Below are 25,725 nucleotides of genomic sequence, written 5' to 3' on the forward strand. Positions count from 1 at the left end.
GAAATGTTTCTCCAAAGCCATGAGTGGCTACAAGATGTTTCGTACATGACAATCGGTGTTCACCATGAGGTTTAACAGGCAATAAGGTGAAATTTGGCGAGTTTTACTGGACATACCACAAGACTGGATGCTTGAGGAATATTGCAATTATGCAATAGGACTCATTTTTGGCACGCACATTTGCAGAGACTGGTGCACTTCAAATTAGCACGGAAGCAGCAGCAGACTTTGCATGGCATAGCACAGGCACACTTGATGAACTCCCGACATGCCAAGGAGACCTCGGGCTGCTTCATCCACAGAGGCTGCCACTCGCCATCACACCTGACCCATCCGAATTCCGAGGGGCACGTTGTTGGTCTTGTTGGGGTTGTGCTCATTGTCCATATACCTGTCTGATATACGGCATGTCTGGTGTGGTGTAGCAACGCGTTCTGAAAAGAGGCAATGAAGATAAGAAAGTCAGAAAGTGAAATGAAATTGAGAATGCGCATGCGAAAAATTGAGGATTCATTACGCGTCTGTCTAGTCGCTGTCTTGATATTTTCAATCTTACCTGTGTTGGTGGCAGTTTGTTCAGTGGTCTTGGTTTGGTCTTGAACATCATCATCCTGGCTTCATTGATGGAAGTTGTACTGAGTTTGCTGTCGTACAATAAGACGACAAACCTTTCCAGGACGGCAAAGACCGGCGATTCCGTTGTCACATTCAGAAACGGTTCTCGTGCTATAGCCAGAAAAGCATGTCAATTCGGGTAGCATGTCCCATACGCGCCAGGCTTTCTTCTTACTCGACCAGTGAAACCCAGAAGTGGTGTCACATCCAGTAAAGGCATGGAAGGCTGTAAGCGCTTCGGCACGATCTCCGAGAGTAGCAGAGAGCGATCTTATGTCCACACAAGTGCAGTGGGCACCCATGCCCAGAGCTGAAGGTCATCGTGTTGAGACCGCAGTTTACTGTACACGCCAAGAAGAATCACAACCACATCCGTATCCACCGAGCGTACTTGAATAAGGCTATGTCCACTTTGCAGGGCGTCCAGGATGTGAACCACAATGCACGTATCGGCCTCTTCATGATCACATCTGGCTAAATCGCTTTCAGCATCTTGCCCTGAAATGAACACAGAAATGCAAAATTAGAAACGAGAATGCTTTCACAAAATGTAGTGGGTAGGAAATTGTCATATAATGGTTTCTCATCAGAATTCCTAACCTGTCATAACAAGTCGTTTTCCAGGTGGAAGTGCCATCTTCGTAGCTTCAGCCGTGAGGTAGGCAAATAGTTCCTCTTTGTTTTCTGAAACTTTCAGGAATTCCTCCCACTTGGCGGGAATCTTAGTCTGGTTACCAACTTTGAGTCGGGAGCCTGTACCGCGCTTCTCGTGAGTTGCCTCCTTCAGACTGTCTTGAAGAAATCTATCCCAAACGACGTCAAGGCGGTTGGATGTACGGAGTTGTTGACATAGATATGGGTTGAATATGTGCTGAGCGTAATCTTGGAATGTTGACGCCGATTTTCTGGGTAGCGAATGAATCATTACGGCTCCATCGATTATTTTGCAATCATAGACGCTCGGTGGTTCCTCACTGTCATTTTTCGGTAGTAGGCATTTGAGAAGCTGGGATTTCGTGGTAAAAAACATCTTACCCTGATCAGAAATCGAGGGAGGATAGGATTTGCTTTCATGCGGAAAAAATTCCGCCATGTCTCCTGATCGATTCTGGACTGACACGTACAACTGTCCAAACACAGAAATATCATCTTTCAGTTCTGCCATCTTAATTTTTGTCTTGGAAGCCGCTTTCGGTGTAGGTTTGAAGAGCTGGATGTTATTCCTCTTGATGGTTTGATGAATAGATGTCGACTTTTCGGTGAGTACATCCTTGACGAAACACTGGAATTTCTCAGTTCCGATCTTCTCTAGCGTCCGTAGGCAGTCAATGGCGGTCTCCGAGGCACATGTTCGATTCAGACTGATCAGCTCAGGGAAATGGTCCGAAAACGGATTCCCCATATCTGCAATAGCTCGATACAGAAGCCGAACTTGTCTATGAAAAGTTTTCTGACTGGCGAATCCAGAATCGTAATTCTCATCTGATAAGTCCGTAGTCAGTCCCAGATCCGCTTCAAATTGCATTCATAAGCGTGACTGTTCCGGGGCACACAAGAGCCATTGTCTCAACATTGCCGGGTTCTGAAGGAGACCAATGGCACCGCCACATCCCTTCACGATTTTATTCATTTGTTCGTGCGCCTCGTCGATCGGGATTGTTGAAAATTTCTTCGAAGTCTTTGCAATCACCCATCCGCCATTCTGGAATTCCGTCGCTACTTCGTCCGGCAGCAGTTTCATGTCCTTCAGATACACGGGCAACCACCGAGCGTAGTTTGTATGATTGAATGCGAAAGCGAATGGGATTACCTCCTCCAAAACTCTCAGAAAGAGTTGAAAGTTACGCTCCCTGTGCGCCTTCACCATGGTCAAAACGAGTACCTCATATCGTCGGACCAAATCCCAGAAATAGTAGGTCGGGTGCTGCCTGCACATGAGTTTTCGCCAGGATTCCAATGTAATCGTGTCATCGTCCGAAGCCCCGTCAGCGATAAAGGCGTCTTGTTCCAGCAGAGACAAGCAGATGACAGTAACCTGGTGTGCGTGTCTGTAAGTATAAAGATGAGGAAATTGATTATGTGTTCATAATAATAGAAAAAATCGTTAAGATGGAAAAAATCGTCAGTGTCGTCACTTTACAAACTACATACTCAGAGCAAACTCACCTGGTTCTCTTCAGATGAGAGACATTCAAGAATGACTCGGCAGTACCGGACCCCGTGATGTTTGCCTTCGTCAGAGCGTCTGTCCACCCAGAATGGTCAAGGAGATTTCCTGCGATATTCCAGAGAGACATTTCTATGTGTAGCCCTCCCAGCATGACGACGAAATGTTCCACACCGTATTCCAGAGGCCATTTCCATTGTATTGACTTGGCAATGGCATAGAGTGGCTGATCGACTGTAAGAACCGCGACCTGTCCAGGGTTCAAGAAATTGATGGCCGTTTTAACGACGTCCATACCATGTTTGATCATCGACGGTGTTGCAGACTTTTCGTAGAACAGTGGAAGCATAGCTGATATCGTTGTACAATTTATGGAGTCTTGGAGAGCGGCGTGGAAGGCAGACCATGTTACCATATCTCCCTGAGAAATTTCGCATTCTCGCATTTTTTGGATGCAGTAATCTATCCACTTGCTGAGCTCCGGTGCAGTTTCACCAACTGTTTCCGTTTCTGCGGGCGTCAAAGATGGCTGGGTAGCGGGAGGCATGTACTCACATTTTGTTACGTTTGTTGGCACTTCCAAGACATCATGAAAGCTCTTGAGCATCAGCGGCTGGGTACCCTTTGGTGGAAATCCTATCGGTTCTCTAACTTCACCGGGATTGGTTTCTGAAATCTTCTGGAACAATGAAATACCAGTGCCGTGGAATGAAGATGTAGCGGATGTGGAGGATAAATTGTGGTCAATATTGTCCAGAGCCGCGACAGTAAAAATCTGTTTTCTGAGCTGAACTGGGCACACGACACCATCCTCAATGAATCGCTCACTCAGACACAGCCATTGCCGACTCTATTTCCAGGACACGAGAATAAGAAATGCTGAGCCCTAACTTGAAGAGGGCCTGAATGAGTATTTTGTCTCGAAACTGTGCGTGAATTCTCAGGCCAATATAGATCGGCAGCGGTGGAGGATACGTGTGCCTGTGGCCGTGATCTGTGTCAGTTCCCTTTTTCTTGGCATTAAGAAGTATTGTTTGACACGCGGTCAAACACGCTTGTGACTCCACTTTAGTTTGGTCCTTCAGGTCCGACCCATTCAAGATCATTGCGATCATTGACAGAAGAGACGTGGGTATGGCTTCCTTTTGGCATCCCGGATGAAAATTTCCAGAAAAGGTGAATTTCTTGTGTTCGAACAGGTCTCTGCGAATGATATTGGCAGTTTTCATGAGTGTACGTGCTTCTTCATCATAGTCCCGTGACGTCATATGGTCCTTCAGCAAGTACGATAGCGAATCTCTGTAAACTATCAACAAATTGCGTCCTTCAGAAACTGTCGTTGCTTCCGGAAAGTATTCCAGTATTTCATTCTTTAGTCTGCTCCGGTTTGTCAGCTTGTCTATACCGAGGTCACTAAGGCGAGCTTGATACAAATCATACAATTCACTGAGTTTGAACACAACTTGACCGTTCATAACAGAGTTTTCAACATACGTGAAAAGTTCAACACGAGCTCGCGACTGGGACATCATTTCCGACTCATCTGCCGATGTCTTTTGTTCGTTTCTTTTCAGTGACCGATGGCGATTCCGAAACTTCGTGAGGCAATCGAAATGATATTTTGCTTCGATTGAAATCAAATCAGAACCTCCAGTCAATCTAGCTAATAAATCGCCGTCCTGCAATTCTGTGGCCATTTGGCGAATTTTTTTATCAGCACCAAAAGTCATGCACTCGTGAGAATCAGTTCCAACTGTACCGTCCCTGCCACAGAACAAACATTGTCGCTTTGTGTCGTCCACAGACCCGTGACGTTTGCTATGTTTTGCAGTTGTGGCGGCGTCGTCGAAGTCCAGGCTGGCCCGTTTCCGAATTCGTTCAAGCTTTTGATCGTTGAATTTTGAGTAGCACGATTTGTGCCACTTCGCGGTGTTTGAGATCAGCTTGCTAACGTCCTCCGGGATGAAGGGCACATTTACTGGCATAGCTTCAAGCTCTCGGAATATGCGAACGTTCTCCAGGAATTTAGTATACGCTTCCGACTTTTCATCCCTTCTGTTGAACGCATCCAGCGGGCATCTCAGATTTTCCTGAGTTATCTTCTGACAAATCAGGCACTTATTCCAGTCGGTAGGCCGGCTGGTCTCGGCCTCCACGAGTAACTGAAAGAGACCAAAAGATACAATTAATATCTCAATACAGAATTGTATCCCCAAAAAATTTGTTTAATAAAATACTTGTTTTGTTATAGTGAAAATTCTGGAGCATGCCCCCGAACCCCAGCAGCTCGAGGCGCCCTGACCTACTCATCTAAAATATCTGCCACCCCTCATAATAAAAAGTTCCTATCCACCCATGAAAAGGTTTGAAGAATTGATAGAAATATGTAATTATGTAATTTAACTACTTCACTTGAAATAGCTAATTGCTATATAGAATATATCCATCAAAAAAGCAATTTCTGTCAGGTTTGCTGTCACAACAGGGGATGGTCTGTTTTACTAAATACACAGCAGGCTAAACTAAATTAAAAACTAAACTAAATAAACTAACCCTAAACTAAACTAAATTTACTAAATACACACTAGGAGAAAGGGTGTTCTGCGAGTGCAGAACACATGATATTCAAAATGGGTGTTCTAAGCATTGTCTATTTTTCTCTGGGGATGGTATTTTTTTCAAAACCACATTTGGAGAGTCGCGAGAGCAAAAAATAATGGTAGGATGACTTGCCTTACCCCTCCCTTTTTTACATTCGGGCCCAACATTTATCGTGGTGGGAGGGAGGTTAACAGAGAATAACTCCACATAGAGCACATAAATGGCATATTATAAAGCTGAAATGGCTCATGTGCAGACCCTTTTCGCCAAATTACTTCCCTGCTACCCACACCCGCTCGCTATGGGTGTAACAACATCGTTTCTTTTCGGAAATAACAGAAAAAAATCCAACCAAAAAAAACGTCTTGTTCGTCACATATTGCCCACAACAGATGTGTATTTAGGATTAAGACTCACAAATACTACGTGCTACATCAGCTAAACAGCTAAACAGCTAGTTTTACTAAATCTGAACCTTCAAAATGTCTCAACTGCATCAATAAATACTCAAAACAATTCAAAATTATTCAAAATCGCACTTAACGCCGCCATTTTGCGAAGAAATGCTCTGCCTCCATCGGAAAATGAAGCACGAAAAGGGCGTTCCCGTCGGTTCCGCACTGCGGCGACGCCCATTTTCCCCTACCGTACATAGCGCCCTCTTGTGGGCGTATAGTAACCGATCTCGATTGTCTCATTGAAATTGCTTGTAGGCATGATAGGGAACCCACACACAAAAAATGGTACTTTTGTCCAGCAGGTAAATATTGTTCCCTTATCTGACCACACAACCCAGGACACTACAGCCGGGGATGTTTGCGGCAGGGGCGTTGATCACGGTCGTGCACGTAGCAGGAATCCGAGGAGCGTATCTCAAGGTCAGCGAGGCAGAGCGCACGTGCAGGGAATCCAGGCAGAGAGATCGGGGCAACTGCAAGAGAGTCAAAAGTGCCTGCAAGAGAGCGTCAGCCAGCATCTGCAAGAGAGAGAGTGCGGGGGTCCGGGCCGGGTTTTATCCCCCCAGACCCCCCACCCCCACTCGAACGTTCCACGGGCCTCCATTGGCCGCCTGGGGTCACGTGTCGTGACAGCCCCTTATTGGTCACCCTTGACCACTCCTTTCGGGACGGACCCCGGGAAGGTTATAGGCTATGTGGTGAGGCCGGTTGAGGCCACCTCGGCCGGGCTGGGCCCATTTCGCAATTAAAAGCTGAGCTGAATTATAGTAGTCAATCTTCTACGGCCGCGAGTAAAAGCTGAATTATAGTAGTAAATTAATTCAAAAAGAACTAAAAATGTCGGGATGGGCCCCGGGAAGGTTATAGGCTAAGTAGCGAGGCCGCTTCGGCCGGGCTGGGCCCATTGCGCAATTAAAAGCTGAGCTGAATTATAGTAGTCAATCTTCTATGGGCGCGAGTAGAAGCTGAATTAGGCCAAGTAAAAAAAAAAAAAATGTTTCTCGTCCCCGCCCGCTTCCGTTTTAGTCGTCGCCTACTTTTATTTACTATTTAATACTATTTTTTTTAAATATATACTTGTTTTTTTAAAAATCGTTTTGCGAAGAAACTCGGTCTAAAACTGGCCGTTTCTGGGCGTTTGCTGATCGTATCTTGTGCATTTATGATCTGAACTATTATGGATCCCGCCCTCTAACGGACCTTCCTTGTTAATACATGCTAGGCTTCACGCAGAGTCGCAGACACTTTGTGCTAAAGACGGTCAATTCTCGCAGCGGTTGTGCACTGGGCAAGTGCAATTTACGTGTAAAAATCTTGCATTTCATACTTTTAATGGTACAAATTTGAGTAGGGAATATGACGATATTCGTGTGTGTAAGCATACGTTCGTCGACAAAAGTTTTGAAGTCTTGGTTCGCGAGATCAGTTGTAGATGAGAAGCGAACGTTGAACGATTTCTTCGCTAAATTTGCCAGTGGAGAATTTGACGATGGAGATGACATTGGTGATGGATACCAAACAACGAAAGTAAGTTGGCGTCGTGATATAGCGTAAATATTTAAGCCATATCAAGACATACATTTTCTAGTGTACTTGTTTTTAAATACTTGGTGCATTAAAAAATCCATATGTAGCTGTAACGCTATACTTGGATGGCCGAGTACTAGTGTAGTTTCGTGTATTCTGAAGTGTGAATACAGTCAGGCCATAGTCCTACCCTATGATGTAGGTTTAATGGTGGGAGGTGGGAGTACAACGTGGGTCTCTGAGTGAGAAGCTAGGTATCTAGGCCCTGTTGTAGTTAATAAAGTAGGCCTAGATTAGGCCTACTATATAAAGTAGGCCTGAAATTACAGGCCTTTCGGTAACAATCAACACTGGCATGTTTCACATTACATTGGACAAACTATAGAGTCTTTAAGTCAGCCACAGTGGTCATTCAATTCATGGCAGCCATCTTGGAAAAAAATAGCAAAAAAAATGAAAATAGTAAATAGTAAGGGCCTCCCTCCTCCTTTTTCAAAAAAGTCCGGATGAGAAACATTTTTATTTTTTTACTTGGCCTTATAGCAGCAGTAAGACCTATGTACAGAAGATTAAATTCATTCAAAAAGAACCTGGGCAATGCCGGGTGCATTCAACTAATGTGTGTGTATGTATGTATATATATATATATATATATATATATATATATATATATATATACATACACACACACACACACACACACACACACACACACACACACACACACACACACACACACACACACACGAAAAAGTAAGTACACCCCATGTATAGTTTTGACTTTTTCAACATATTTCAACATACAGCTATTTGATCTTCATTTCAACAATATTGATGGATAAAGGTGATATAATATAACAAATATCATGAAACATTTACATTTTGTAGTCCATCGTATAATTTATATAAACATTAATGCAAATTTTGCGTGTGGAAAAAGTAAGTACGATGCGATGCACATTGTCGATACTACTCTTAAAATGTTTTAGCTTTGGACTCACCCTCGCCCCAACTCCCCCCTCCCCCCCCCCTCCCGTTTCCACAAAACAATATCCAACAGTCAAGTTTTGCCTCAAAACCTAATTTCTTCCTCTTTAAGCCTCCGCCTGGTTGGCCATATCACTCAATGGTGAATAATCACTGAAAAAATTCTACTAGCTGGATCCGGATCCGGATCTTCACCAAAATTGAATCGATTCTTCCTCGTCACACACACAACCTGTCCAAGTTTCGTCCAAATCCGTCCATAACTTTTTGAGATATCCTGCTATGTATCGTTTTTGGCCCTATCTCCCAATGGTGAAGAATCACTTAAATAATTAGATAATTCTCATATGAATGAATGATCGTTTTAAGGCCATTTTCCCCGCTAGAGCAGGGGTTAGCCTTGCGAGCCCCATGACAATCGTGGTTCCCTGTTTGAGGCAATGTTTTTATTCTCATATCCGAATCTAATAATTCTCATATCCAAATCCATATTAAGATCTTCACCGAAATCGAATCGTCCTTGTCAGACACCCGTCAACCAATTTTTTATTATTATTATTATTATTATTTATTTATTTTGGTATAAAACATCGAGACTCGTGTGAGAGCTAACATTAATCACAAAAACAAAAACTAACACATGAAACATGTGATAAAAGGAGCGGGGAGACAAGATGGGTTTTTGATTTGATTTGGTAGAGATTTGGGAGATTTTTGATTTGGGAAGAGAGGGAAGCACACAAGTACAACAGTAGAGAACAGGGACATCGTGAGATCTGTGGGAGGTAGGGGACTTGGGGGAGCAGGCATGGGAAGGGGGGCGGGGGCGTGGGTGGGAGAAGTATAAAACACATGGACACTGCTCGGACTTCCAGGAAAGAAGTCGGTATTTCAAAAAAGTGGATCTGGGGTGAATTGTTGGGGGTGGAAAAGATCAAGGTTTTGGATGGGGGAAGATAAGAGATAGTGGTGAACAGCTGTTTTAAAGACCTGGAGGGAGGAGTGGGATTGAAGAGTTTGAAGTTTTGTTGTTTTCTTGAAGTTTCGTTGAAATTTGAATTGTTCAGTTTCGTTGAATTTGAAGAAATTGAAGTTTCGTCCAGATTCGTCCATACCTTTTTGAGATATCCTGCTCTATGTTCGTTTTAGTCCTATCTCTCAATGGTGAAGAATCACTTTAAAAATTCTAGTAGCTGGATCCGAATCCGGATCTTCTTCAAAATCTAATCATTTCGTCCTTGACACACACTACATCGCTACCAAATTTCGTCTGAATCCGTCCTCAGCTTTTTGAGATATTTTGTTCACATACGGACAAACAGACAAACAGACAAATGAAAAATTGGTCAGAGATTGGTCAGAGAGAAATTGGTCAGAGACTTACCAGAATGTACTTTTTTTATCGGCCATTTTGGACAAATATGGCGGCCGAACCACGTGACCGATGACGTCGTTATTTGTTTTCTAAACTAATTTATTCCTAGATTATGCTCAAGAAATTTCATCTTGATCGGATTAAGTTTTGTACTTGTCGAATTATGTCGTCATAATGGATTAATGGAGGCACCTATGACATCATCATTAACATATTTTATTCCCCATGGAGAGTTCTTTACAATGAGCCATGTCTCAATTTCTTTTCTATTCAGCATTTTCGGAGATAAAGAGGTGCAAAGTTTTTCGGTTTTTCCAAGATGGCGGCCGAACCTCGTGACTGATGACGTCATTCTTTTTTTTTTCTCCACCAGTTTATGCCGACATGGCGCTCAAGAAATTGCATCTTTATTGGATGAAGTTTTGTACTTGTCGAATTATCGAATTATGACATCATTATGGAGGCCTTGGGCCTAGAGAGTTAAAAATTGGGCACAGTCTATTCCAGGGCAAGACATATATGTGTGTAAAGTATGGCGATGCTATGTGCAATGATGTAGACATAGTACTGCGCACAGACAGACAGACAGACAGACAGACAGACAGATAGACAAACCAACCAGCATACTTGCCGGAATCTTTTCCGGCAAGTGACAAACAAACAGACATACAGGGTTGAAAACATAACCTCCATCCACCTTTGGTGGCGGAGGTAATTACATAGTGAAGCCTCTTCAATCTTTGGTGAGTACCCTGCATCACTAAGCAGTTGGGCTACCTTGAATCTCTGGTTAAAATAGACTACGTTTTAAGAAATTAACATACATGAGTCTGCACATGCGTGTGTACTTCACCTCTGTCCCATAGGTTACCTCCTCTGTTGAGAGGTGGTCCATGGGATCCCTACTTATCTACGTCAGATGGGCGCCTCATTCAATATGATGTTCAATGTTCCCTTTGGAATTCTCACTCTGGCCTGCAGCAGATTGAAGTTCTTCGAAGCCAACAATATGGGTCTATGTTGCTGCTTGATCGGGATTTGAGTGAGGCTCAACTTTGTCATGCTCTTGATGTTTTTTTTTTTTTTTCTTTTGGTTGTTTTCTTTGATTTCTCCTCCTTACCTTTTCTTATTTGCCCATTCTTTCATTAATTTAACCTCCGATAAATCTGGATTTCTGCTAAATGTATTGTGATATCTTGAAATTTGTGACACGTCTGCATTGCCAAAATATTTAATTGATATGATACTTTTAGCCATTGTACTTTGCTGCTGCATGCAACATTTTCACATAAATTTAATGCTAGTTCATAGTGCCTTTGCAAAAGAACAACTTTTGATGCAATTTCCTGTCGGAAAACTGCTTTGCCATATTGGAACGTCTTCCTTATGTTTACTTTGTCTCCTCAGATCTGGCAGAGAGTGACCTGGCATACACAGATGCAATAACAGGAGATGGCTGTTTTGAATACCATGACAAAGATGTTTTGGTACTTGGTGGTGGAGATGGTGCTATTTTGAACCAACTCAGAAAGAAGGAAGCAAGATTTATCACCATGTTGGAAATATCCTTATTTGTCCTGCAGCTTGCTTACCTTCTTCCAATGTACTTTGTATCCCTCCTTTGTCAATTAGTTTTGACTCCCCGAATGATGACAACCATTTGTTTTGTTGTCCCATTTGTCTCTCTATAACTGTCACTTTTTTATTTTCTTCTTTCCTCTTGTTTATTTAATTATTTAGTTTAACAAAATCTTTATTATAAAATGTATTTAATTAAAAACAAGCCTTTGGAGTTATATGATCATTTTTATTCAAGGGAGCTTGTGAAGCTGGAACTGGCCATTTAGCCCAAAATACCTGTGCTGTGTCCTCATCCCATTATCTTTGCGGTCTATGAATTTCTTTTGTTGCATTGTTATTTGAGATGTGTGACATTCGCTTCACAAATGGTAGCAACTCCACTCTAGTATCTACATGTCGCACATTCATATTTAACATTTGCTTACCATTATTATAATGGCACTCGGTGGAGCGCATACCTCCGCCGGGCTGAACAGTTTGTTTTGTATCCCAATGATAGGCCGGATCTGGATTCGGACCTGAACCAAAATCTAATCGGCTTGTTCTTGTCACCTAACAAACTCATCCACCTAGTATAGTCATAAGTTATCCATAACTTTTTTAAATATCATGTTATGCTATATCGCTTCTCACCCGATCTCTCAATAGTGAAGAATCACTTAAAAATTAAATAATGCTCGTATTCGAATCCATTTTAAGATCTTCACCAAAACCGAATCTATTTGTCCTTGTCAGACACACAACCGGTCCACCAAGTTTCGTCCAAATCCATCCACAACTTTTTGAGATATCCTGCTATGTATCATTTTTGGCCCTATCTCTCGATGGTGAAGAATCACTTCAATAATTATAGGATCCGGATCTTCACCAAAATCTAATCATTTCGTCCTTGTCACATACACTACCTCTCTGTTAAATTTCGTCCGAATCTGTCCACAACTTTTTGAGATATCTTGTTCACAGACAGACATACAGCCAGACAGGGGTGAAAACATAACCTCCATCCACCTTTGGTGGTGTAGGTAATAACTTAAGTTTTTATATACCCCATTTAATCTGTTGGTGACATCTGAATAGTCATTGTAACAGAGCAAAGGCCCACTTGTGAAAGGAGGCAAAATATTTTCTCAATCCACTTTGTTGCATAAAGGACAGTATATCCCAAACCTCTTCTGTATATTACAAACAGTGTGCATCCCTTCCTGCCACCACACCAAATAGCAGTTTTGAGGCGATTTTATTCCAGAAATCACTCTGAGGCACTTTAATGACTTTCCACTGAATTGTGTTGACCCTTGATATTTTCACATTGATGCAGAAGTGATGTTGGCATGCCGTACCCACCTGCGTGGTGCTTGTGAAGATTCACTCGACAAACTAAAGGGAAAAGGATACGAGGTGAGAACAAGTAATGAATGATCGTTTTAAGGCAATTTTCCCCGCTAGAGCAGGGGTTAGCCTTGCGGGCCCCATGACAATCATGGTTCCCTGTTTTGAGGCAATGTTTTTATGGCCGGATGCCCTTCCTGACGCCAACCCTGAGTCGCCTCTGACGATGCGCAGGGATACGGTGTACCTATTCTAAACCGAGGTACACACCGGGATCATTCATCCCAGCAAGCTGGTACTCAATTTGCCGACCTCGGAAGGATGACAGGCTGAGTCAACCCCCCTGGTGTTAATTTAGCAATCGACCGGGATTCAAACCCAGGATCCTAGGATCCCAAGCCGGCACCCTAACCGCTAAGCCAACACCAAGCAGAACAAGTAAGGGAAACAAAAAATTGTATCAGCCTTTCTCACAAATCATCAGTTCAGGGTAGTTTAATGATTTTGTGTTTGATTGAAACCTTGATTTTGTGCATTTCTCTTGAGTGATTGTTCCTTATTTTACAGCAGGATGAGGCAATACAAGAAACATCAGTCTGTGATTGAGGGAATACTTGATTTCAATTGCACTTTCTATTTTGAACACTGTAGAACATGAATCAGAACACAAACCTGCAGTTAGGTCGTATTTTGGCTCCGAATGTGACAAATTATAAGAAATCTCGTTCTGAGTCCGCATGTGCAGAGAGGTGAAAGGTAACTTTTAAATAGTGAAGCCGCTTCAATATTTGGCTATATCCTTCCTTCATTCCATCCTGTCAAAAATGAAGAAGAACCTTTCTAACCCACCATGTTTAATTATAAAAGTTTCGAAAGGGTAATTCTAATGGGTTTTGTTCCTTTGTAGGCTGTCTATTTTATATTTAGTTCATATTGAAAATGCCAAACTGAACCACTTCCTTAAGACGCGGGTGCAATTTTATTTATTTATTTTTCTCTTTTTGTCTGTCCGGCAGTCAAACAAAATTGATTATCATTCCAAACGAGAAACTTACTATTTTTAGGGATATCATAAAGAACACAAACAACAAGCACAAATAAATAATGTAACGGCAACTATTGGAATGCCTCTTCACGGTGGTTCTACCACCCCCAAAGCAAGTCGGGTGCCAAATCTTCCCCATTCATCCCTGCTGCCCGGAATATCCTCAAGGCAGCAACAGTGCCGTGCAGTCCCCATGAACCGGCCCCCTCTCCCGCTTGTCTTTCACTTTTTTTTCTCTCTCTCTCTCTCTCTCTCTCTCTCTCTCTCTCTCTCTCTCTCTCTCTCCCTCTCTCCCTCTCTCTCTCTCTCTCATGCTCTCTCCCTCCCTGTCGTGGCCCTGACTTTGTGAAAGAGGGGCGGGGGGGGGGGGGGGGGGGGGGGGGGGAGGGCGGAGGGTGGTTCACCATCCTGGATGTGGGGTATCTCTGGGTCGCTCCTGGAAGGTCGATCGGCTGTCTCCATGCTGTGGGCTTGTTTGAGAGAACTGTATGGGGCTATACTACAACAACAACACCTCATTTAATGTGTTGAATAAGGTGGTGTAAAAGACGGTGGTGCATCAACGGCGGTAAACTTCGGAATTTTGTTTTTTTTAATAGTTTTTAAAGCCTTTATTTTAATTGAATTATAATCTTGAACATTGTACAACACAAATCACCTTCTTGTGACTTCCAAAAACCTTCATTTAGCAGTACTTGGAGAATTGTTTTTCAATTTTACACTATCTCAAACAATCAAATGTGCCACTTGCGCTCTCTGCTTTGAGGAATATCGAGATTCAGACAAAATAGTGGCTCATAGGAAATATAGATCGTGTTGTGAAACGCAAAGCAAGAGTCCAAAGACCCTCCCCATGTTCTTTTTTCCAATTCTGCATGGGGTAAGGTGTTCTATGAACTCTCTATTTCTAAATCTTTAAAAAAATAGTTTATTTAATCTTTACTGTATTTGAAAGAAGATCAGCATTTACAAACTACAGACACGCATGTGCACGTATCTCTCTAGTGAATGCATGTTTGACTGGGATTAAATTTATAATTCAATCTGGGGATAATTGTATCATTTTTAGAGGGCATTGCTATGCTGCTGCTACAGTGCTTCCATGTCCATCAGGACAAGAATATTGTTGTTTGTGGGGGTAGATGATGGAATACCATAGTACAGATAGGATTGTATAGGTGGGCGAGTAGGAGTCATCTTGATGTAATTTAAGTCGGGGAAACTGGAGTTTAAGTTGTTTATGTGTCTTCACACGAGGGGTGAAGCTATGGTAATTATATAGGGGTTAATATTAGTTTTCCCCCAATATGTGAATGCCCTCAGTTATTTTTCCCTTCGTTTTTACAATTACAACAAGGCCGGCCATAAAATCATCCATTAAACAACAACAACCATCCACTACAAGCAGGCCGAGTCGTTCGACAACTAAGCCTCGCCTCCAAAGAAGATCGTAACCAGCAGGCCACGCCCCAGGGGTTCATGATTGGTCGGTGTGACGTCGGGAGAAGCCTCGAGCAAGAGGAAGAAAAGTCGCTCTATCGGTCGCTTTTTTTGCTTGGCACGGACAAGAAGCTCACCATTGTTGGTGCGTTTGGTGTGCTGGGATTTGTGTGCGCTTTTCAAGGAGCATGGAGCTTTTACTGTGCCGGCAGCATCTCAACAGAGGCGGGCAACATTTGGGCTCACTCGGTAGCTTGGAGGAACTGAGGAGAGGGAGGGGTCGTCCTCGCCTCACGCCCTTGGCGCCTTCGTCGGCCGTCGCCATCTTGTTCGCTCAGGCGCAGGAAGGTCTGAACTTGACCATCGCCACCACTCGCTGAAGAGAACCCTTTGGAGACAGATAAGGCTGGCCGTCTAAAAGAAAACATTTTATTTACTTAAACATTCCCCTGTGTGTTCATATTTGTGTCTGAGTGGAGGATCCTCAAAGTAGAGAATTTTAGTTTCACCCCAGCATTTATTTCATTCATTGCTTTATTTTTATTAAATCATTATTGTTGCATTTTTCATTTGTTGTGTTGTGTTTCTTTGTTTGTGGGTTCGGGAATAAGCCTGTGTGGCTTCGTTCAGGTAAGCACCTCGCTGCCTTCCGTCCCATGCGCCATAAAAATATCCTCAAAGAATTCGAAGTTCGCCTCGGGAGTAAAAACGATTGGTCAGTCGTCACCTAGTGGTCTTAATCGCTGGGCGACAATATATAATTTGGCCATCCTACCAGTAGATAGTGGCCCACTCTTTACGAAAGATATTGTGTAATGCTGAGAAGTCCTTCGTCTTTTTGGTGATGAAATTACTTGTGGCTGCATCATTTGTGGTCAGGGATGTTATTCCACCCTTCTAAAAGGTGATATAATATCTGCGGGTACATTTGCTGTCTAGTACCTAATGAATGCCCACCCCTCTTTGCTGAAATGGTGGCCTTTTTGAGCTTTTGTCTTGACCAATTACTCAAATATTGTGCCTTAGCCTTTTTCTGCATTGCAGTTATCAGGACTTTTGTCACTGGACTCTCCTAACTCTGCATCCATATATTTTGCCTTTTTCAGATTATTGTTGGTGACTGTGTGCCAGTCCTCCAGAAATATGTGGCAGATGATCGAAAGTTTGATTACGTCATTAACGATCTCACAGCCGTACCCCTGTCCGGTTCACCTCACGGTGAGTGTGCGTGTGCGCGCATCCATGCGTCCATCCGACCAAGGTAATGGCATGAGTAGATATCGTGTTCTTTTACATGAAATAGATGGACATGAGTAAACAATGCAGATGGTATTTCAACTCAGGTTCCCAACATCATGATCCAGGAGTTTGGATGGCCACTCAAACAGGCCATCTAAAATGTGAAATGGTATTAATCACGTAAGCTGATTCTATTATCTCACTTTGCAATACATCTCAGTCAGCCATTATTACCTCTCCTTGTGTTTTGAGGACTTATCCGTACAAACTTATGATACTTATGGTATCCATGGAAATCTCCACGCATGGCTTGCGGACTTCCACTCGAGTCGTAGTCAATGTGTGGCCCTGAATGGGTTTCTCTCATCTCCCCTTCCTGTTCAGGCTGGAGTTCCCCAAAGCAGCGTTCTGGGCCCTGTGCTTTTTCTGGTCTTCATCAATGATCTCTCTGACTCTCTTGAAAATCCTCTCTATCTCTTTGCTGATGACTCCACTCTCTGCCGCTCCATTCCTCATCCCTCAGATCGGCAGTCTGCAGCCTCCTCACTCTCTGCAGACCTGGACAAAATCAGACTGGTCAAACAAGTGGAACATGTCTTTCAATCCTGACAAATCTCACACTCTTACCATGTCTCTCCGAAAAGACCGACTGGAAAGAAAAGACCCTCCCGTCTACTTTCTGAACAATCCTTTCCAAGAAGTTCTGTCACTCAGGCTTTTGGGTCTCACTATCTGCCATTATCTTTCCTGGGAAAACCACATTTCCAATCTGGGCTCCAAAGCCAGTCGCCGACTGGGCATCCTCCGTCATGCGAAGTCCTTCCTTGGCACACCTGAGCTCCTCACCACATACAAGGCTTTCATACGCAGCTAAATGGAATACTGTTCTCCCATCTGGGCAGGTGCTCCTGCCTCACACCTAGCTCGGCTTCACGCTGTTGAAACCAAAGCTTTCAGAATCATTGGAATCTCCCGCGATGAAGCTAACTCCGAGGGCCTTTAACTTACTCACCGCAGGCAGGTTGGTGGTCTTTCTGTCTTCCACTGACTCCTCTCTGGCCTTGCTCCCCCAGCCTTCTCTGGGATCTGTCCCCCAAATAATCCTACAGGTCGCACGAGATCTGCCTGCAACCCTCTTATGGTTAAACTGCCAAAATCAAGATTCTCTGCTCACCTTCACTCCTTCATTCCTCTTTTCTCCCGCCTCTGGAACAAACTCCCCCACTCTCTTAAAGCCCACTCCTCCCTCCAGGTCTTTAAAACAGCTGTTCACCACCATCTCTTATCTTCCCCCATCCAAAACCTTGATCTTTTCTACCCCCGCTAATTTCACCCCCATTCACCTTTTTGACATACCAACTTCTTTCTTGGAGGTCCTTGCAGTGTCCTTGTGTTTTATACTTCTCCCACCCCCACCCCCCCCCCCCTTCCCAATCTTCTTTGGAAATACGCCACAATAAAGCTAATTTAACATTTATATACACCTCAACGTGCAACCCCATTGACGGCAATGGCGGGCAAACTCGCTCGGGGACAGTAAACCCCCTTTGGGAGGGGTGCAAATGAATGTGCTACAACCGTCATTGTGTAACCCTTCGTCATCTTGTCAAGTTTGGTTGAGATTGGCTAAGTAATGACAGAATGTATTGGCGTCAAAAATTCATCAGACAGATAGACACGAAATGGCATATTTTAGTATGATATGCCGTCCATGCCAAACATTGTCGAACCTGTCATATATCACAATCACCATGCTCTACCTTGACGCTTTTCATTCATTGTGAAACGCAAACAAACCGATTGTTAAAATGATCATCAAATATCGAAAGCATCGGCATTACAGCTCTTCCAACAATACTGTTATGAATTTGGGGTATGGGGGAATATCTAGATCCAGGTAGATCTGCATAGGTAGTTGCTGCGATGATCGTGATAGAAGAACCATCTCGATGTACAGTAAGTCAGGGACCTGTAGCCCGGATGTCCGATAAGTTGGATATTTGTCCCTGTTACGAGGGGGTGGGGCATGCTAATTAGTTAAGGGATTATGGGTAAAATTCCCTTGTATGTCATCCCCCCCCCTGTCGCTATCCCGTTGTCCCTTTTGGCACTGCACCATAGACACTTAGCTCGGCCCTTAGCTGCACACATTAATTAAATCCCACCTTATATTGACTGACGATAAAACTGACTGGAAGAAACAAGCAGGAAGCGGCCGCGTACAATGGCGCCATGGAAGACAAACATCGTGCAAGGCAGGCAATAGCCACGTTCAGGTAGACTCTTGATTGACAGGGGGGAGGGGCGAACAAAGAGCAGAGCGCCGATTGGCAGGGTAAGGAAGAGCTCGTGATTGGCCACCGACCAATGACACCAAAGGCGCAAGACGCTCGGCCAATCAGTGCGGAGGGCACGAGGACTGCCATCAAGCTACCCGGGGATTGGTAGGGAGGACGGGACGGCCAGTAAAACCACTAGCTGACCGACATTTTCTCTCTTCGCCTCTGCCTGTCTTCATCTCCGCTTCTCTCTTCCCTTTGCCTCTTGCTCTGGAATGTCCCTTCGTGCTGGACCTGTTCTTGCCTTTGGACTTTGGTGGAGAGACCAGCGCCGACGATCATCCTCCCCTGTTGTTCGTGCTCCTGGTGCCTGCGTGCTATGGTGTGTGGCGCGGGATGGACCGTGAAGCGAGGGGTTTTCGCGTCGACGCCCGAGCGGTTCGCGCCAACCGGAGCGCGGTCGGACGACTGCGCTTGGAGCGGACCATCCCGGACAATTCCTGACGACCACATCCAGACAGATAAGCCCAAACACGAACGCAAACACGACGGTTTATTTGATTCATTCCTCCATTGTTTCGTATCTGAAGTCTGAGTGGGGACGTCCCAACCTAGGTTTAGTTATTACCAGTGCGTTATTTTCCTGTCCCGATATTTATTAAATAAACCCTTGTATTATTTTCCCAACCAACTTTAATTCCGTTTCGTTTGAGTTAATTTCCACAGGGAGAAGACATCGGACTGTGAAGGTAAGCGGCATTCTTTATTCCGTCTCGTGTATGATCCACCATTGAATTGGGAAACGCCTCCATTAAAGCGCATCCATCCGTGGCGCATTCTTGGTGTTAACTGAGCCAGCCACACGACAATACGGTACGTATAGGCATTAGGCGTTATGACTCACCTTCTGCTTCGGACAAATTAAGCCCAGGTTTCTTAATACAGTGATATCGTTTCAGTGGTATCGTTTTCGTAATAATAATAATATTGTTATGTCTGGTGGGTAGCGATATGTAGAGCAGATAGAGCTGAGTAGGTAACATGCTTCGAGGTGTCGCGGTAAGGAAACCTACCTGTAATAAGTTCATGTGTAGGCGTTTGTCGGGTTAAGATGTATACTTGTGAATCTACCAGGAGGTTCGAGTGATAAGTAGTGTAGGGATTAAGGAGTAGCGCCCCCGTGTGTCCTCACCTGGTTAGCCAAACCTTTGTCCCTTTTGGCACTGCAGACCAACATAGACATTCCGACGGATCCTTAGCGCAACACTAAATAACGCCCTCCCCCCTGACATGATTTAGGAAGAAACCAAGCCAGGACACCGCCGCATGGCCGCCGCCATGTACACCTCCGACAGGCCTATCCACCTCGAATAGCACACGCTATGACACTAGGAGCAGGGAGTGGGAGTGACGCACTGGGCGTGCACCTGGGCGAGTCGGTGGAGGAGACTGATTGGTTGGCAGCGCGCCAAGGCTGACGTCACGAAGAAGGTGATATTAACGAGCGCCGAACGCCATATTGGAGGCAGTCGAGTTCGTTTGAGGAGTTGGTTGGAAAGAGTAAGTTGCGCAGATGAGTTGGATTTGAGACGGGGCAGGACTTGGGTGAAGTGAGTGAGTTGCGCAGAAGTGAGATTCGTGGCAGATTCCTGGCCCTGGCAGTCCCGGTGCGATCTGGAGTCTGAAAGGGTTGTTGGTTCAGAGCAGTTCCTCGGCAGTTGGTTCGCAGTTCACGGCCTGAGTTGACGAGTAGTTGAGTTGCTCTCTTGGTTTTGGACATCTACGCTCGTGCTCTGGCAGTCTCTAGCGGCACTCGGTGCTTTGGAGGTTGGAGCGAGGGACCTCGTCGTGTGCGAACGGAGTGGGCGCTGGCTCGGGCCTTCGCGGCGCTTGTGGAGCTTGGAGCAACGCCTCGTGGGTACATCGGGGCCGAACGGAGCCGTGTTGGACGGCAACCAAGAAGAAGACGACAAGACAGATAAGGCCATTACCTATTCCCCCAAACATGACGAACGTTTTTCTTTATTAATTCATCTCCCTCGTCTCGTATCCGAAATCTGTTGTGTGGGGACGTCCCGATTAGGATATTTGTTACCGGCGCGTGCTTTTTCCTGTCCGTGCCTTTTTCATTTGAATAAACCCTTGTATTATTTTGCATCCCCTGTTAAACCTGTGCCCGCTTGAGTTAATCCCCTTACAGGACCGGAGCTACGTCGGCGCGCTGCAGTTAAGCGCTTCCGCAGCTTCCATTCTCCTCCTTCCTCCCGCACGGCATATAGCCGAATCCGTGTTTGGTCATTGCCTCCAATAAGACCGTTTAGGCCATCCGCGACTTTGGTGTTAACCGGAGTTACGCGACAATATTATAGTAAATATAACCATAACACTTTAATCTCAGTCGTGAATGGAAATTTGATGGGTTGAAGTGATGTAACTGCGGAAGTAAGGCATTCATCTCAGTAAAAAAAAAAAAAAAATAGTTTTCGTAATAATAACGCAACGTTGTTATTGTAGTAAATCTAATCGTAACACTCATCCATTTGTAGTGACTGCAACGTTACTGGAGGTTAAATATATATATCGTGTTTATATTAAAGTAGCGGAAGTTTTGTGTCTGGCGGCATGCAACGTCATTACGCATATGATGTCATTACGGCGTAAACACCCGCTCGCTACGGGAGTGGCAGGAAAGGTCATTCTTCTGGGGTATATAGATTACAGTAAGAACATTGGGTGTGTTCATTTAACAAGTTTCTTGTGGAGAGATCCCCAAGTGGTTTCAGCCTTTGAGCAAGCACTCCATTCGAAACCCTTAAGGAATGGCTGGCTTGGCAAGCGCTAGCTAGCAGCTTGGTAAATGAGCACACCTCCCACCCTTGTGCGGTACATAGATTACAGTAGATACTGTATTCGCTCAGTTCTGTAAGTAAAACTTACCTCATGAATGTCAGGATTCCTCCAAATTTCTTTGTTTAATGTTATAAACAGCATTAGCGACTGTTTGAAAAGCTAATATGTGTTTGTGGTTTATAATATTTTACAAGCCCAGCTACAAAAGTTAGACTTTTGGTCTTGTTTTTTTTCCTAAAAGTTTAACAGAAAAATTGAATTTATCTGTTTTTGCTTTCTAATTATTCACCTTTTCCTCCCCCAGATGATGATTGGGAATTTTTCCTCCTTATTCTCCATCTCGGTTTGAAAGTTTTGAAAACAACTGGTACTTATTTTACACAGGTATCCATCACTTTCCAATTTCACTCTCATTTTACTTGCTTGTTTGCTGTCTCAGTGAAATTCCAGTCTGGCGTTGTCTCCCTTTTTTATTTTTCACTTGGTATCCAGCAATGTTTTGTTGGGATTGGTATAGTACTGTCATTCAAAGAACTCTTTCTATAATAGTTTGTCGTTCAACATCACAGAATTGTCTTTTGTATTTTTGGCAAATGTAATTTGTCGATGAAATCTACAAGTTTCAAAATCTTGTGTCCCAAACCCATCGCTCTCTGTACCCACCTTACCCAGTTGTGCTGTTGGCTTAACGGTTAAGGTGGCCTGCAAGAGATCCTTGTAACACCAGCAAGTGATATTGGCAAGTAAAGAGGGATCGAGCAGGGAACAAAGAAAATGGTGGTCTCGTGTCATAGTTGGCATGTCGGCAGATGTTTATTTTATTCATGGACAGAAGGAAGAGTAGGAGTTCGAACGGCCTGCAAACCCCCTCAAGGAGTTATGAAAAGCCATTTATGAGCGTGATAGACTGTGTAGATTCTCCTGGTACCTGTAAATTTCACCGAGGAAGATTGAGTTAGAGAACATCACGAGTGTATAAAAAAGAAAAACTAATGGAACATGTTTTGGGTGTGCAGTGGTTTTCCAGAAGAGATGATGATTAAAAGTCATTTTATGGACATTAATGCTGGAGATTGCAGAATAGACCCTATGGGAACCTCTGTCATCTGGGGCCTGCCCAGATGATGGAGGTATCAGTGATTCTATATGGATCATTCATCCTCTAGATCCTCATCCTGGAGTGGTAGTGTTAGAATAATGCTTAGCCCCTAACTGTAGACTGGCAATATTTAATTTAGACCTGCAACTGAAAATACCAAATACATGAATGTATATATATATATATATATATATATATATATATATATATATATATATATATTGTTGCGAATATGGAATTTGGCCTCCATATCCGCTTGTAAATATTCCCCTATTTTCTCCAATACTCCCCAACTTTCCCCGATCCCCCATTCCCTAGTCCCATTGCATGTAAATAACAATCAGTAGAGCCGACCTTCCCCTTATTCCCCCATTAAATGTCGTGCCCAGGTCCACCGCACCACACGTAGACAACTTTCGGACATCTTCCTAGTTATTCTTATTCTATGTCAGTTAAGGCCTCGTCTCCATTAATTATGACTCTTCGTTGCACCAGAATGTGATTATATGGCATCAGTAGTGAGTTTAGGACCTTTCCCATACCTCCTCCCATCTTCTTCCCCAAACAACAACAATAACAACAACTACAACAACAATTACAACAACAACAGAGGAGATGGCGGCGGAGCGGGGGAGGATGCGTCCTCACACCGGCTCGATTAGCGCCATTGACCACGCGCTCCACGGGGTTACCACGGAGGGGCTGGCTGTCAGCTCCTCCTCAAGGGCGGAGCCTGGTAACCCCCCGCACCCAATCAGAAGGGCGGACCGATTCCATCTGGGGCGGCGCTAGCGAGCCGAGGGCGTGTCACTCCCCGCCGGATATACGCGGCCACGCGCCGGATGTGACGAGAGATGCGCCTCAGCTTGGAGACTGGAGAGAGAAGCCACCGCCACCCCCAGCGTGACGATACCTCCCCGCATCTCTGGACCGGACCGAGTCGATTCTGCCTTGAGCCAAGAGTGCACCTTGAGCCATCGCTACCTGCCTTTCCTTGCCATCAATCCCCGTGTGAGTCAGCATTTTGTCCCGTGTGTCTGTCGTCTGTCCGGGGTTAATATAAGAGTGTGTCTAAGTGCCTGTCTTCCTGTAATATACCTCTAGCCCCTGTAATCTAACCTTTTCCGCCTTAATATAACCTCCTCCGGAGGTCTTGAGAACTGAACCCCTGGTGTCGTATTGTGTGATTATAACCCAGCCGGGTGTCTTCTCTTTCCTATTGAGCCAGCGTAGCGCGGCTTCGTCGACGTTCGAGTACAATCGGGTAATTTGTGCGGACACGACGGCCATTCCGCTCGGCCCACCTTAACATCAAAGTCGTGTCTGTAACAATTGGTGTCGGGAGTGAGATTCGAGGCCCGACCAAATTTTGAAAAAAAAAAACGAATAGAGGAAAAAAAAAAATTTGGTCAAAATTTGGAGCGGCCGAAATTTGTTTTGTTTTACGAAACTCGAATTTTGCAAGTCGCGCTATGGCGGATCAAGACGGCTGGGGTCCGGTAAAGGAGAGTGAGGTAGGGTCGATCCAGGACCAAATTGAGGGACAAGAGGAGAGCGAAGCAGTGAGGGCGGCAGGTTCGCAAAATAGCGCCGTCACGCACGAAGTAGCGGGCGCGCAAAAAGGCGCCTCGCACGAGCGTGCGGTAGCCGAGCCGGCTGTATCAGCGGGCTTTAACATGCAGCCGATTGACATGCAGGCCCTCATTGCGCAGCTACAGGCAGCTGTACAGATGAGTATGGGAAGCCAGATTGAGCGATTGGGTGAGCAAATGAGGGTTGATAGTGGGCGATTAGAGGGCCAAATGAGGGGTACCGGTGAGAAGTTAGACAATAATTTTGAGGAGTTAGACAAGAAAATTGGGAAGTTAGACAATAATTTTGAGGAGTTAGACAAGAAAATTGGGAAGTTAGACAATAATTTTAAGGGATTAGACAAGAAATTTGGGAAGTTAGACAATAATTTTGAGGGGTTAGACAACGGGATAAAAGAGGTGAGAAATGGGTTAATAGGGTTAGAAAACAGTATGGAAGGCAAATTGAGGGACATGAGGGACCAAGCGGAAAGGGAAGTTAAACAAATGGAGCAGCAGATAGAGGGGGTCAGAATGGGGGTAGAAACCAAACTGGATGCTCACAGGGAGGAAATGGAGCAGATGAGGGTGGCATCTGGGCAGGAGATGCAAGTGATGGGAGAGGAGATCAGAAGAGGAGTGAGTGAGGAGGTCGGAGGAGTGCGCGAGGAGGTGAGGCACTGTAAGGAGCACATGGAGAAGGAGGTGAGAAAGGGGACTGTAAAGTTACAAGGGGGCATAGAGGACCTGACGCAGGAGGTGGAGCAGCTGACGGTGGGACAAACGGAGTTAGTGGAGCAGGTTCAAAGGAACACTGCGGTATTAGGAGGGTTAAAAGCGACACAAAACGACATAAAAAACGACTTGATAGCGACAAAGAGGCAGTGTCAGACGGTACGTGAGGGACTGACAACGAGGTTGGACGAGGTGATAGAGGTAATGGAGACGAAGGATCGGCAGGTGAGGACGCACCTGGAAACGGTCAAGGTAGCCTTGGAGGACGAGCTTGAGGAGACGTACCGGGGAATGAAAGAGGTGAAGCAGAAACTAGAAGAAGTGGAAGAAGGGATGAGCGAAATTAAAAAGCGACGGAGAGAGGATAACAAAGAGATAAAAGAGGAGATAAAAGAATTGGTCCAAAGTCTGTGTTTGGATCGTGATGATGTGCTCATTAACCGGATGAGGGATTCGCAGGTGATGGAGGAGAAGCGAAGAGGAAGAGGACCCGGTGTAAGTGGTGACCAATATGGTCGTGCGTATGATGCGCCAGGGGATTTAAGGAGCTTGGGGGTCGAGATGGACCCGGGTGTTCGTGAGAGGCCGTGGGTGAAGTGTGCGACAGGTCTGGTGTGCGAAAATGGAGGTGTGCAAGAAAGTCCGACTCTGGGGTGTGTGAGGAAAAAGTGTGTACCAAGGAGTGAGTGTGCTGGCGAGAGTGAGTCGGTCGTAGCGCGTGTGCGAGGGAGCACGTGGAAGCGCGGGGTGGTGAGTGTTACAGAGGGTGTGACGGGAGAGTGTGCGCAAGAGTGTGCGCGAGAAAGGTGTGTGACGGACAGGTGCA

General features: G+C 44.8%; 2 protein-coding genes across 2 annotated transcripts in view; one reads left to right on the forward strand and one right to left on the reverse strand.

The window, feature by feature from the left end:
* PDHA1 (pyruvate dehydrogenase E1 subunit alpha 1) overlaps positions 1–25,725 on the reverse strand; it is a 143,834-nt gene that overhangs the window by 103,341 nt on the left and 14,768 nt on the right. The window lies entirely within an intron of this gene.
* Positions 1–25,725, forward strand: part of SMS (spermine synthase) — a 114,408-nt gene that overhangs the window by 62,978 nt on the left and 25,705 nt on the right. Inside the window, exons 5-9 of the mRNA XM_078772328.1 lie at positions 10,597–10,772; positions 11,139–11,293; positions 12,621–12,710; positions 16,233–16,344; positions 21,799–21,878. Of these exons, the coding sequence (XP_078628454.1) occupies positions 10,597–10,772; positions 11,139–11,293; positions 12,621–12,710; positions 16,233–16,344; positions 21,799–21,878 (613 nt within the window). The remainder of the gene's footprint in view (positions 1–10,596; positions 10,773–11,138; positions 11,294–12,620; positions 12,711–16,232; positions 16,345–21,798; positions 21,879–25,725) is intronic.

Source organism: Myxine glutinosa, chromosome 2, assembly GCF_964187855.1.
Source record: "Myxine glutinosa chromosome 2, kmMyxGlut1.1, whole genome shotgun sequence".
Lineage (NCBI taxonomy): Eukaryota > Metazoa > Chordata > Myxini > Myxiniformes > Myxinidae > Myxine > Myxine glutinosa.